Source organism: Schistocerca gregaria, chromosome X (assembly GCF_023897955.1).
Source record: "Schistocerca gregaria isolate iqSchGreg1 chromosome X, iqSchGreg1.2, whole genome shotgun sequence".
Lineage (NCBI taxonomy): Eukaryota > Metazoa > Arthropoda > Insecta > Orthoptera > Acrididae > Schistocerca > Schistocerca gregaria.
This window is the reverse complement of record NC_064931.1, coordinates 331247359-331262471: the sequence shown is the minus strand read 5'-3', so window position 1 is coordinate 331262471 and position 15113 is coordinate 331247359. Positions and strand designations below refer to the sequence as shown.

Genomic DNA, 15113 nt, shown 5'->3' with positions numbered 1-15113 from the left:
TTCTTACTCTTGTTTCACCAAGTGAGAGTAAGAAAACCACTGCTCCAGGTTTTTACAATCACTCAAATTACCAGCTGAAAGAACTGACAGTCACCTATTGTTACATGGACTTGCTTGTACTGATTGTCTTGAAATTGATTGCAAATTATTGCAACTCACTCTAAAAGTTAAATCCCACATGTTATAAACTTATAAGTTTAGGCTTGCAGATACTACAAAATTTCTGCTAAACTCTCCACAGCATTGTCCACCATACACATTTTAACACACTGATTGGTATAGTCTAATCATTGCCATGCATAGTGGTAGAAGCTGCTAACCTAAACCTATTACGTTCAGAAAGTGGTAATGCGCACACTGGCATATATGAGTTGGTTAAATGTAAAAACATGCAAGACAATTTTACAGAAATGCATAGAAACATGGTAGAAAAACATACTGTAATGGCACACTGTGGTTTAACCAAAAATTAGTGAGAGAAATATAAAACATAACTGCAACAATAGCACTAAGTGAACTAGATTATCACTAATCTTAATTCAAAGGAATAGTTGCAGATTTTTTGGAGCAGTAATAACATTAACAACAGTAATAATGTTAATGTTATTAGTCCATTACAGCCATAGACAATCTCACACATATACTACAATACAAAAATACAAATGAACAATGGAAACTCCAGATTAGAATGATGACAATTTTATGAAAAAGATAGATTGCTACTCACCATATAGAGGAGAGGTTGAGCTGCAGACAGGTAAAACAATAAGACTGCTAAGAATCTGAGCTTTCAGCCAAGAGGCTTTCTTCTAAAACAAAACATACACACACATTCACACACATTACCGTGTTATATTACAATTGATAAATTCTTTTACATCATAGAAGGGGTAGTCTACTAATCAGTTTTTCAGTGTTTGTTTGAATGCTTGTTCTGATAAATCTTGTACAGATTTTGGAATCTTACTAAATAATTTGTGCCCCATGAGTTCATATATGTTAAGTGATTCTGAGAGCCTCTGATATGGAGTATGAATGTATCTACTGCTTCTGTTTTGTACCAATGTACATTTTCTATTTTCTTTGTGTTTGGCTTCTGGTAACTTCTTCCTTGTATAAATTAAAACACAGACACACACCAATAGCACAAGGGGTTCTGAGGTACCAGTTATTGACGAATGCTGAAACACCTATATTAATACATGGTGTAACCTCCATGGGCAGCAATGCAGATGCTCACAGATGAGAAGGGCTGCAATGGGTGTAGTGTGTCTAGTTTACACTGTACGCACATATAACCATTACTTGCAGCCAGTCACAGACAGAATCTTCTTTCATTGCTGAAGACCACAACACACCATTCCATCTTACAAATGATCCATTCATGTGCATGCCTATAGACCCACTAATAATAACTGGTTCACAACAGTTCATGTTGACACATCTGGGCTCCCAAACCCTCTTGTCTGTGTTGTGGTAGCTGAACGATCTGCTACTGCTGCCCTGCCCCTGGCAGTTATCTGTATTGCGTGGACATCATCTGTGGGTGTGAGAACGTTCATGTGACCACTGATATGAACATCATTGCATAACTTGTGTGGAAATTCTCCAAAAGCACTGTCCTGCCACTTAGAAAGCCACAATTTGACACCTTTCAAACTCACTCAGTTGGCTGTTGGAAGCATGAGTGCTATCTCCATGGCATGGTTGCCTGCATACTTCTCCTTCTGGTTGTGAGCATGCGCTAAGAAGGATAGACACAGGTGACACTCTGGTAGCTATGCCACTATACTATATGTTGGTGAACGGTGTTGAAACCATTGTCAGTACATCTGCAACCTTCCCAGGTGGAATATACCATCATCAGGTCAAATTGACATCGTCTTTCCAGGTGCACTAATTTTATTCCCAGCAGTGGATTTGTGGTGGTATGTGTACCTCTGTTGACAAAAAATTAGAACTAAAGGTTTAGAGATGTGGTACTTTATTTTTTATTAGAACAAATGCTGTACTCACACTTTTAAAATGCACAGAAAAACATTAAAATAATGTTTTTAGAAGTTAAATTTCTAAAAAAAGAAAAGCCCCCCGCCTTTCCCTCAATCTAGAAGGTCACAGTACCAGAAGCTCTTTTTTAACAAATCTGATGAAAGTGGAAGTTTGAGAGAAGCTATACTATCACTGATGATGGTGCACCTTCACTGACCCGTTTAGTGAAAGTGGATTGTTGGTTCCAGCTTCACTGAACAATACACATTCATTATTGGTAGTGCACCATCACTAATGAAGGTATACTTCCACAGTACTTCGTAAGTTGCATTTTGTGAGCTGAAACTTGGAAACAGTCATTTTATATAAAATTCTATAAAATTCATTTGTTGCTGCAAGGACATGCACCATGGCATTTATACTCCACAACACTTTTTTTTCAAATGTAAATACCATAGTGTGACATTTGTGCTGGGAGTTGCGTTTGAAGAATCTCTGGCTGCTTCCCACTGACTGAGATGTTGCAACTGTCCTCAGGGCAACAGTTTCCTCTGATGGAACTTCCTTCTCTGAGATTATTCTAAGAGAGCAAGTACTGAACTGGGAGCTGGAACAAAATGTTGTCACAGTCACAGCTGCATATCATATTGTCCTTTTTTTGAAGTATTTAAAAACAATCAATTTAATACATTATGCGAAGGTGGTGGAGCACTGCCTCTCTCATCCAAGTTTGGTAGAAGCCATCAGCCATTCTCTTGAGGATGACACCTAGGATTGACCTTGTATCTCTTCTTCTTCGGAAATTATAACTCTCATCGTACACCCCTTTTCCACTGGTAGCAAACGACGATCTGAACACTGCTGCATTCTTTGTGCCTGTTCTTTGAAGCACTTGTATGCTTCAGTTCCACATTTTTCAATAGCTTGAGTTCACTCATCTGAATCATCAGGCATTATTCATTACTGTCTGGAACACATTCTTTTTCTCTGTACTCAACTTCTGTTCCTGTTGGTATGTTATCCTCTTGCACTGGAGATTTGCTATCCTGCAACGTTTGAGCCCCTTTCTCTCTGCTAACACCCACTTGATTAATTATATTTTCATTGTTGTCCTCAGGGTGAACATTCACTGATGCTTGGAGATAAACTTGATGAAGACAAACCATGTTTAGGAGGGCATCCTAACATCACTTTGTAGGTGGACCTTTTAATTCCAAAATGTGTTGTGTTGTGCACCCATGTAGTTAGCATATTTTATAGGTCCTGATTTGCTCCCTCTATGCTGCCTTGACTCTGGCTGTGTCTAGGTTTATCATGCACAGTCTTAAAATTGGGCCATATTTCAGTTAAGTGGCTCATTATTTTGCTAACAAACTCTTGACCAATGTCTGACTGGAACGATGAGAGAACACCTAACAATGTAAAAATGTCAATAACATACCTCCTCAGCTGTTATGGACTTCAGTGGCCTGAGAACAACCAATTTAGTGAGAATTTATAGTCTCCATCTGATTGCGATTGGGAGTCGTGAGATCAATTTGACATCTGGAATTTAACTCTTTGAACATCTTGGGCTTCACTACTATTTCTTTCTTTTGACCTTTTTGTTTTTGTAAACAAGGCTTGCATAAGCTCTGATAAATTTGGATGCCACTGTATGTTGTATTATGGTACTCTGACTTAAAAAATTTTTTCATTCCATCAGGTCCACCATAGCCAGATGTTACATGAGCACCATGCAGAATATCACTCAGTTCTTCATAATAAATATAGTTCTTAATGTTGCCCTCTTCAGTATCAGGTTGTATTAATTTCATTATTCCATTCACCTTGAGCAGTTCATATCTCTTCAAAAACAAGTAGTCATTGCTGTCTTTCTTTTGTCCAGAATTTAGTGATAAAACCTAGCTGATAAGTGACTCATACTTTCCTCTGTCCATGAAGACACAGTTGTAATTGGGGTTTCCCGATGCCACTCTAATACATTTGTAGAATTTCACAGATTCAACCGTAACTGCACTGCTGTCAACCTTAGCTGCAGTGCTGTATAACATAACAATAACCAACTGATGACAATGATATTCATGTCAATATATGGTACCATTGTACTGTTAATAATCTACTTGTCATGCTCACAGCTAGGGTTTCATCATAAAATAATACCATATGCTACTATGCTTTGAAAAAATTAAAATAAGATGTTCTAATATATATTTCAGGTCCACAACCCATGAGTTGCCTTAACAAAAATATTACTTGTATTTTATCCATCCTCAGCAACTGTAGATGTACGTAACAAAACAATAAGAAACCGGCTGCATAAAAGAAATTTAAGTTATTTATTGGTTTCGGGCACATAGTGCCTTTCTTCAAATGGTTATACCTATTGCATTACTTGTGAGTGTCAACAATATCAACAATAAGATGCATGCAGCAAAATGTTATACTGATTTTGTACAGATACTATGAACCACATGACCATGGCATTTTGCTATATGAATATTATTGTTAACACTCACAATTAATGTGGTAGGTATGAACTTCTAAAAGAAGGACACTAAGTGCTTGAAACTAGTAAAGAAATTAAATTTCTTTTATGCAACTTGTTGCTTATTATTTTGTTACCTTAAACACATTAATCTTGACAACTGACCACTAATATATTTTACATATTGACCCCAAGATAATTTATAATCTAAATATAGTTATGCGACTTTTTTGCTTAGTGGCCTATGTCATTTGGTGCTGGTGGTATATCAACAAATGGTTATTAGGCAAGTTTTGTCAATGATGCAAAGTAAATAATGACTGCTGAGAATATGTTGGTGAGTAAAAAACCAGCTGGAGTGGAAAATAAATAAATCTCTTGTACTGATCTGCAATACCTAAAATGTGCTCCAATAATCTAGAATTTCAGTGGATGGAATATTTAAGTGTTCAAAAACACACATACTTTTTCCTATGTCTCATAACTGTGGTTAAAGCTGTGAAATGAGCTCCAATGCTACTGGTATTGTAGTCTGTGCCTGATCTGCAAGTCATCCCAGGATTCTATCCTGCAAAACAGGATCCAGCTGGATTCTTTTGGGCATTGCATTAGAAATGCCATCAAAAGACTACACTCTCTCACAAAAAAGTAAACATGGGTAAAATGTTATGGGCTAATTCATTGATTTTCCTTATCTTTGAATTATGCATAGTTGTGGAGCCAAGATCATACTTTTGAAACCTCAATTGTGGTTTTTTCTCAGACAGAACAATTTCTCTTACTTTGTTAAATATGGATCAAAAACGTTTTTTGCCCTCCAGTAATTTGATATAAATCAGTTTTTTGAACATTTTTTCCTTTTCTTGGCAGTTACGGGTAGAAAGCTTTCAGTTTCAATTAAGTATCATATTAATGATTATCCCTCTTTGTGACACAATCTCTGTCCAATAACATTTTAATTTAAATTGACAGTTTGATCTCAAACAATTGCTTAGGCTTTGAACTGACACCGCATAAAGAGGGGAATTCGTGGCTGGCTGCATCCAACCAGTCAGTTGACTGATGACACCAAAAAGAAAAGTGAGGCAACAAAGCAGTATCTCAATAAGAATAAACCAGATTTTTCAGTAGCTTGGTTATTAATCCTGTTTTATTTGTAAGAGAAAAATTAATCCTAGTTGTTTAGATGGTACCTGCTGAAGATTTCCCATAAATATGCAACATACATTAAGCAAAAAAATTAATATGCTTATATCCCAATTTTGTCAAGCACATTTCTGAAATACTTGTTTTGCTTTGTAGGTAACAATATAAGAATATTAAAAGCAATTTCACAGGGTCTCTGAAAGTGATTTTCAGTTTACATTATATCAAAGACATTACATATTTATCAGGTAGTGGTACCTTGTGCTCTGAGGCACATGTTTCCTCAAATTTAAATTATTCTGTGATTACTTCATGTTGATATTACGTAACAGTAAGATTATCAGAAAGATTATCATGATTCTATATTAATGTGCTCTCCCACTCCTGTGTGAACAACAATAACTTATAAATGTTTAAACTTTCATTGCAGAGAACACAAATATGGAGAAACTACTAATAATCTTAATAATGACAGTTGTTCAGATTGTGATGGGATATGAAATGAACTGCACTGATGTGAACTCAGAACTTATGGAAACTCTAGAAATGATCCTGAATTGTACAAAGGTAAGACTATAAATGGTTATAAGTTATTTAACACATAAAAGTATGTCAATTTATTTTAAGTATATAAATGCATTTACAGTAGGATGAAAATTTTTCATTGGAGATACAAGACAGTAGAGCTCAAAACATTTAGAAATTAATCTGTGTCTTTAGTGTTTATTTTGTTGAATGACAATTGATTCTACAAACAACTGAACTAATTATGTTAACTGAGCAACAGAAATTCTTCATAACACAGTAATGTAATTGAAGAGTGACAGTAAATGATAATATATGCAAAATAATAACCCCCTGAAAATATTACTCCAGAAACAAACCAGTGACACACTACATGAGATTTACAAATTCTCAGACAAGACTAACGTGTTGCCTGGCACATACATACATCACAAGCCAACATATGGTGCATGACAGAGGATACCCTGAAACCACTGCTAGTCATTTCCTTTCTTATTTCACTCACAAATAGACTGAGGGAAAAATGACTGGCTGTATGTCTCCATACAAACTCTAATTTCTCTCATCTACATGGTCCTTCTGCAGAATGCATGTTGGTGGCAGCAGAAACATTCTGCAGTCACTTTCATATGTCAGCTCTCCAAATTTTCTCAATAGTGTTCATCAAAAAGAAAATCACCTTCTCTCCAGAGATTCTCATTTGAGTTCTCAAAGCATCTCCATAATACTTGTATGTTGTTTGAACGTACCAGTAACAAATCTAGCAACCTGCCACTGAACTGCTTCGATGTGTCTTTAATTTGATCTGATGCGGATTGCAAACACTTGAGTAGTACTCAAGCATGGATCGCACTAGTGTCCTTTACAGATGAACCCCTTTTTCTGAAAATCCTCCCAATGAACCAAAGTCAATCATTTGCCTCCCCCACCGCAATCCTTACTTGCTCATACCATTTTCTATTGCTTTGCAATGTTATACCTAGGTATTTAATCAATGGGCCTGTATCAATCAGAAAGAAAAATTATGAGCTGTTGTATGCTATGCACAGAATAAATGGAGTACTTTTTAGAAACTCAAGAAACTAAACTATCAAAGCACACAGATAAAATTATACAATTCGTTCCTGGTTAGGAGCTCGTTAAAGTCATAAAATAGGTTACTTCCCTATTGCTGCTTCTGTCTCGGCTGGTCGCTGCTGCCATTAGGAGGAGACAACACTTCTAAAACCTAAATTGCTGATGTTACACAGTAGAAACAAGCCAAAACCGATTTTGGTTACTTTATTGAAATATTACTATCACCAGTTTGTACTGAAAAAGTATCATTATCAATTTTGAACTGATACAATTCATCATCATCATCCAGCTTGCATGCTTTCATCAAAACACATGCTAATGTTGTTTTACATATGAACTGCCCTAGAATAAACTATAATTCACAACTATGAAAGTGTAACAGTGATGTTTGCATTACAACTTCCATTGCAACTTACGTGAAATTTTTCTCCACTGAATCATACTTATGTTGTTGTTTGTATTCTCTCTCTAAAACACACATACATTGGTTTTCATTATAATATGTGTGTAAAAATACAAACAATGTGAATATGATAGAGCAACTATCATTATTTCACTTTTGTAGCTGTGAATTTGTGGTGGCACAAAGTAAATAACCTGTAAACCAACATGGTGAAAGCATGCAAGCTGTCTGATGATGTATTATATCAATTCAAAACTGGTAACAATATTTTTTTGTATATAAACCAGCAATGGTACGTTTTCAACAAAAGTAAACCAAAACCAATTTGAAGTTGTTTGCTGCTGCACACCATCAATAGTTAACATCACATTACATACACAGTCGCCAAACATATCTTTATCTGACAAAATTGCACTTATGTGATCACTGAGTGTCTGTTAGACAGAAATAAATCATGCTTGGACTGTCTATATGATCCACTGTTACATCAAAATGCTTTCAATAAATATAAGAGACAGTCCAATGTGTGCTAGATGACAGAAGTAACAAAATCACTCACAATGTCACCATATGCAGTGTTTAGTTAATGCTGTATTCTAGTTCCTCATATTACTTACAAAAATTGAATGAACTTAAGTCTCAGAATTATATGTGACCTGCCTTTTACAAAATTGTTATGTAATAATTTCAATAAGGTGTGTGCAATAAGATATTAGGTACCCAAGTTTTGGTATCAGTGTCAATAAATATTGTTAAAATAAATATCATATATGAACAGTTTAGGGTCATCTATCAACTTGACATATTATATGGCACTGCAAGCAACATTTTGTTTGTAATGGGAACTGAAAAGTTTTCCATTTACTATCTGCATAGCATACAACAGCTCATAATTTTTCTTTGGAGTAATTTTGCTTAGACAGTACAAAAACAATTAAATAAATCTTCAGAAGTCCAAGATTAGCCACCTGCAGACTACTGAATGACAACCCAGAACATAAGGCCAAAGTTTATGAGGCATTGTTCTTTTCATAGAGCTTTATCAGAATATATGTATTTCATGTAATCAGTTCAGCACTTTTAAATGACAACTTCAATCTTCTTCAATGGTCTCATGCAGCCCATTGCTTAGTTTTTACTTTGAGGAGCAAATTTCAACCAATTCTGAGCCAGAAGAAAAGCATGTAAGAATAATAGATGTAGCCTGTATCTGCTAAATTGAGGATGCAAGTTTCTGACAGTTAAAATTCATCATTTGAGTAAGAATATAAAGCCAGGTGACTTGGTGCTCTCTGACAGTGGGTTACACTGTATTACTTCCCCTTATATCAGCACAGCACACATTATGTGTACTCGTAACAGTTACCTGTATTGAACAGCAACAATTATACTCACAGAAGGAGAGCACTAAATACAAACGAGTACAGAAAACTTTTCACTTTAACAGCCAGATTCTCTTTACTATTCATCCAACCACTAACATCACGAGCCTACCATTTGTTATCTCATACATACCCACATAGAATGGTTTTATATGCTAAGAATGATAGTAAAAGGCAAGAAATATATTTTTAGGTATATCAACTGAAAGACGTACGTTTAAAGAGTGCAGTTTGATGGCTGACTAAAAATCGAAAAATTAAGGATTCAACTCTCATTTAATTTTTTTGTTACATTACTTTCATCTCTGGCAATGTTTTGTGTATTTGGTAAGATGTCAAGGTGCAGCATGTACTGTATTCCATGTAAGCTGAGTTTTCTCTGTGAATCATTGGATAAATCATTTCACGTGTCAAGGGAATGCATGGGCATTTCACCTCCAACAAAACAATGCTTTGTATAGCATTATGGTAATCATACCACTATTTGGTTTGATAACAGCTTTACTTATTTTATAGAATAAATGTATAATATATGAGGTTTATTAGTAAAAGCCAGCAAATGAGAGTAATATTAGTGTAAATAACAGAGATCATGGAAAATTACCTGAACAAACATTGCAAACACAACTATAAACTATAAACTATACTTAGTAAAATAACACAGGTTTGAAAATGGTGGCAAGACCTAACCTTAGCTACAGGGTAAATGTAGGTCCATAGTCAAATAACATAGGCTGCAAAAACATGGCAATGCCATGCCTTAGCTGCAGAATAACTTTTAAGGTGTAAAGAGCAGAGAGTGGGCACTGGTAACTCTCTGATAAGACTGTCTTTCTGCACTGATACAATAATCAAAACTTAAATGGATATTTCCAAGTAATGACGATGTAAATAAAACAGAAAGAAACTTCCACATGGGAAAAATATATTAAAAATAAAGATTCCAAGACTTACCAAGCGGGAAAGCGCCGGCAGACAGGCACATGAACAAAACACACAAACACACACACAGAATTACAAGCTTTCGCAACTGGCAGTTGCTTCGTCAGGAAGGAAGGAAGGAAGGAGAGGGAAAAATGAAAGGGTGTGGGTTTTAAGGGAGAGGGTAAGGAGTCATTCCAATCCCGGGAGCGGAAAGACTTCCCTTAGGGGAAAAAAAGGACAGGTGTACACTCGCACACACACACACACACACATATCCATCCGCACATACACAGACACAAGCAGACGATGTCCTGACGAAGCAACTGCCAGTTGCGAAAGCTTGTAATTCTGTGTGTGTGTTTGTGTGTTTTGTTCATGTGCCTGTCTGCCGGCGCTTTCCCGCTTGGTAAGTCTTGGAATCTTTATTTTTAATATATTTCCAAGTAATGAGAAATACAGCGCTCAAAATATGAACAAAAAGGAACATTAATTATTTTTACTCTAACAATTAATTTCTGGATAACTAACATCTACTAAGTTCAAAAGCAGAAATAACATTGCCCATAAATTCTGTGGCGCTAGCTGTGGATTATCAGCAAACACATTTCAAGTATCAGCACTAGGATTTATATTAATAGACCATATGTGAAAAAGATAAATACAAAACTTAATGAAGTCATGTGTATTGTTAGTGGATTGATACAGTCTACGCACACATACTAGTTACCTTTCTTGACTCACGTTTCACTTCCTGATGTCAGACAGTAGTGTTTGCTACTACCAGAATACCAGAACATAGTTGACAACCCCAGCCTTCCAATACTGAATGATGTGGAGCAAAACAGATTAAGATCAACAAATGCCACTCTTACCACAGCCAGGACTCTTACTGGAAATGAATTCAATGCTATTAATAAATGGAAATGCTGTTGGTAACAGAAATGTCCTTTACAATACCTGAAACTGCTCTGCATCCAGGAAAAAGCCCCTGGGCTGGACCAGCCTCAGGCAGTTTGGACTACCATGAACCACATCCTAAGAGGCCACGGAAGATATGCAGACACTCTCCACAAGTGGGAAAAATCTTGAGCACCATCTTGTGACTGTGATGCAGAATGACAGACAGTTGGTCATGTATGAGTTACTGGTGTAATTAAAGCTGCGAGGAGGGTTCGTGAGTCATGCTTGGATAGTTCAGATGGTAGAGCACCTGCCTGTGAAAAGCAAAGGTCCCGATTTTGAGTCTCAGTCTGGCACAGTTTTAATCTTCCAGGAGGTTTCATAACAGTGCATGCTCTATTGCAGAGTGAAAATTTCATTCTAGTTGCTCGTGTTCTATCAACATGTCTCACACATGCCTAGAAAAGTTCCTTCAAAGGTTTCCTGATGTGGTAAATGATGTAATAAACTACAAGACCTGGGTATTCAACTATAGCTGTTATCATTTTGTTATATTATGCTGGAGAGCCGTGTTTAAATGTTGATATTTAGTAGTTTAGTAATCTTTGTATATCTACAACTATTCTTGCGATTCAAAAACTGAAATGTATGTCATATGATACATAAATAATTTTTGGATTGCTTCTTGTTTCTTTCTGCCTGTGATGATATTGGTGTAAGTGCACGTACATTTCAGATACTTTGTTTTATTTCTCAAATACAGCTTCATCAGGGTGATACACTAGCACCAGACTTATATGGGTCTACACAGTATTATCCATCCCTCAGTTCTGTATGTGAAAGGATTATGAATAATGTCTCAGCTAACCCACGGAAACCAACAGGACTGCCACAACCTGAGTCAGGCCCAACTACTGTGCAAAGTAAGTATATATTGATTACTTAATAATAAATGCAATAGCTTTTTAGGTGCAGCTGTTTTTCTAATAAAAACTTCGATTCCTCTCCCATCCATATCATCTTTTATTCATAATTTCAGTTTCAAATCATTGAGAAAGCAATAGAAAAATGCCAAATCCTTTTCAGCATGTGGTCTGAAGTACTCATAATGTAGTCAGTATAATATAATATGGACAGATAAAAAAATCTACTCACCAGGCAGCATCAGAAGAAAACATATGTAAAAGATAGGAAACATGCAAGCTTTTGGACCCAGTGATTGCTTCTTCTGGCAGAAGAGTTGAAGGGGAAGGGATGAAGGGAAAGGACAGGTGAGGTTTTGGAAACTGGGAGACTCGTAGAAAAGTTGCCAGAACCGTGGGCCAAGGGGACTTAATAGAAAGGATGAGAAGTCTCTCCTCATCTGTCATGACTTTTCCATAACTTCCCCATTTCCTAAACCTTACAAGTCCTTTTTCTTTCATCGCTCTTCCTCTCCCATTAACTCTTCTGCCAGAAGAAGGAGCCACTGGCTAGCACTTTCCAGTATCAATTTACACCTGTTTTCTTGTGCCACTGCCTAATGACTTTTTTCATCTACCAATATTACATTATACTTTCAAACACTGTTCATTTTCATTCACAATAAATCAGGGCATTGAGTGGCCAACAGACACATAAACAGGATTAAAATTGCGTATATCAAAATAAAAATTCAGAATGGCTAGCTAATACTTATCCCCAGTAGGCCAAAAGATGCATATAAATGTATAAGAAATTTCCCTAATTGCTCTTCATTCACTAATACCAGCCAGTAGGAGTACAAATAAAAACGGCTACCAATAAATGGCATCAGTTACTGCCTCCCCACTCCTGTCATCCACACGAAAACAGACTTCAGTGACTTCTTGACAAATTGAACTTACAAGCAGGAAGAAAAGAGACCATGGAAGATCTGAACATAGCATTGGCCCAGCAGAAAGTACACCAACCTGATAAATGTGATTGAAAATTACAGTAGTTGTACAAGCCAATTGAAAATGACAATAGTTGCACAAACCAGTGCTTGTGTGGATGTAAACTACATCGTTATCACAATACAACAAAAATATAATAATCTCCATCAAATAATAGTACTTGAGTGCATATATGTGCCACTAATGAAGGCAACTTGAGTATGATGCAAGAATATTGCATTATACAGACTTATTTAATGAAATACTCATTCTTAAGGCATCATGGAATGCAGTTTATCATCTTTATTAATATTAAAAAAAGTTATGCATGTAAAAGGAAGTAGAATTACAACTTTGAATTTAGGATAACCATAAGAGGACTGAGGAATTGATATCCATCAGTCACTTATTTTCTCTGATGCTATTTAATTATATACCGTCAGTATCTGGAATCTTTTTAATTGACTTGTTCAGGGAAACCATAGAAATTCACAATCATGATCATAGGTTTAACAAGAAAGAAGAAAGTCCTATTTCCAAGAGTAGCTGTAGGACTTAGAGAGAAACACCTAAAGCTACAAAGTGAAAGTGCTGCCTTCAGAAGAGAACATGACACCAAGCGGTAGCTGAGCTAAACACAGCTAACAGTGAATGGGACACAAAGAAGAACAAGTTCAAAGCAGCTTATGTAAACAATGAGGCACAAAGTGGAAACCTTCACCACAATGATGTCAATAGGCCAAGAGTGAAGAGAGGTACAATCAGAATCGTGACCAGAGAGAAAGACCAAGCACCAAGAGAGGTTGTTATCGAACATTCCAAAATACAGCAGTGATGGTAACTAACAATATCAGGTGTGAGTATGGAACTGACTGACCATTTGATAGGCAGCCATAATTATATCAGTTGTGAGGAACACTTACTGGCAGGCATATTCACACGGTGAGCAGAGTGGTTCATGCTGTGAGGCCAATGTAGTGGCAAGATGGTGCCCTCTAATGGCCATTCAGGTCCGTTTCCTCCAGCAGGCATTCAACTTCCATGGAGCCAGATCCTATGCCACTCCCCCCCCTCCCCCCTTCTAAACAAGTGCATATGAGCAGAAATGCCACTGACAGTGCCGTGGAGAGAGGGGGGAGGGGGGAGGTGGGGATGGAATGGAGGCACGGATGAAGACACAGTCCATCTGATCACTGACTGTGGGAATGGAGTGTGTTCAGAGGCATCCTTCAGGCTGTTGTTGGCAACTGGCACGCCAGGGGATTCCACTGATCCAAATGGATGTGGAAGGGATCACTGGCGCAAAAGTGGCTGCAGTGCCTGCAATATCATATTAATTTGCTGACACCAGGCAACAGACTTTCAACTAAAAGTATCTCCCTGTATGGGAATATACATAAGGGATATGGTTGACAAAATATGGATGTTTGGGTGTGGCCCTGAGTCATGCTTGGATAGCCTAATGGTAAGGTGACCACCACGATAATCGCAAAATCCAGGATTGAGTCCTGGTCCAGCAAAAATTTTCATTGTTGTCATTCCATTATACACCTGACGGTTGTCTTTGCAGCTGTGATTACATTTCATAATGACTGTAGTTGCTGCAGTGGGATTATTCCATCATACTTTAGAACATCACAGACACTGTAGTATCACACATATTACAAATGATTTTCATAATCTCGTGTTTAGAAGAGTGGAATGATTATTTTTCTGTTCTTTTATTGCTTGTACAAATTCACCACGAGAAGCAAAATTTCAGACAATCTTTAGACAAAGTATGAAACTGAATGTGAGAGAAATAATATTGCTAACCTCACTGAATATCAGCCTCACTGTAATTCAAATATTTTTATTCATGTAGCTAAATTTGTGAAAAATTTGGAGGGTATGTCAGAAAAACTATCTAGCCACAAAATCAATTTCTGGAGAGCTATTATTAAAAGATATTAATGAACTTGCAATCATTACTGATTCAGCAACAGAAAAGTTACAAATTAGTACAGCTACACCTAATAGTTACTAACACAAAGTGCTTAGAAGCAGTGATTACATTTTCTCAAATGGTTCAAATGGCTCTGAGTACTATGGGACATAACATCTGAGGTCATCAGTCCCATAGACCTTAGAATTACTTAAACCTAACTAACCTAAGGACATCACACACATCCATGTCCGGGGCAGGATTCGAGCCTGCAACCGTAGCAGTTGCACGGTACCAGACTGAAGCACGTAGAACCACTCAGCAACACCGGCCAGCTACATTTTCTCAGAAAATTAATGACAGAATACGTTGAGCAACACTGAATGAGTAAGGATGCAACGAGTACTTGTAGGCCTACAAACAACCATTGAAGCTCTCATGAGTTGTTCTGAGAAAATAT

General features: G+C 36.8%; 1 protein-coding gene across 1 annotated transcript in view; it reads left to right on the top strand.

Annotated features, from left to right (window-relative positions):
• LOC126299251 (metal cation symporter ZIP14-like) overlaps positions 1 to 15113 on the top strand; it is a 142841-nt gene that overhangs the window by 59354 nt on the left and 68374 nt on the right. The window contains exons 2-3 of the mRNA XM_049991046.1: positions 6054 to 6190; positions 11598 to 11757. Of these exons, the coding sequence (XP_049847003.1) occupies positions 6065 to 6190; positions 11598 to 11757 (286 nt within the window). The 5' untranslated portion in view covers positions 6054 to 6064. The remainder of the gene's footprint in view (positions 1 to 6053; positions 6191 to 11597; positions 11758 to 15113) is intronic.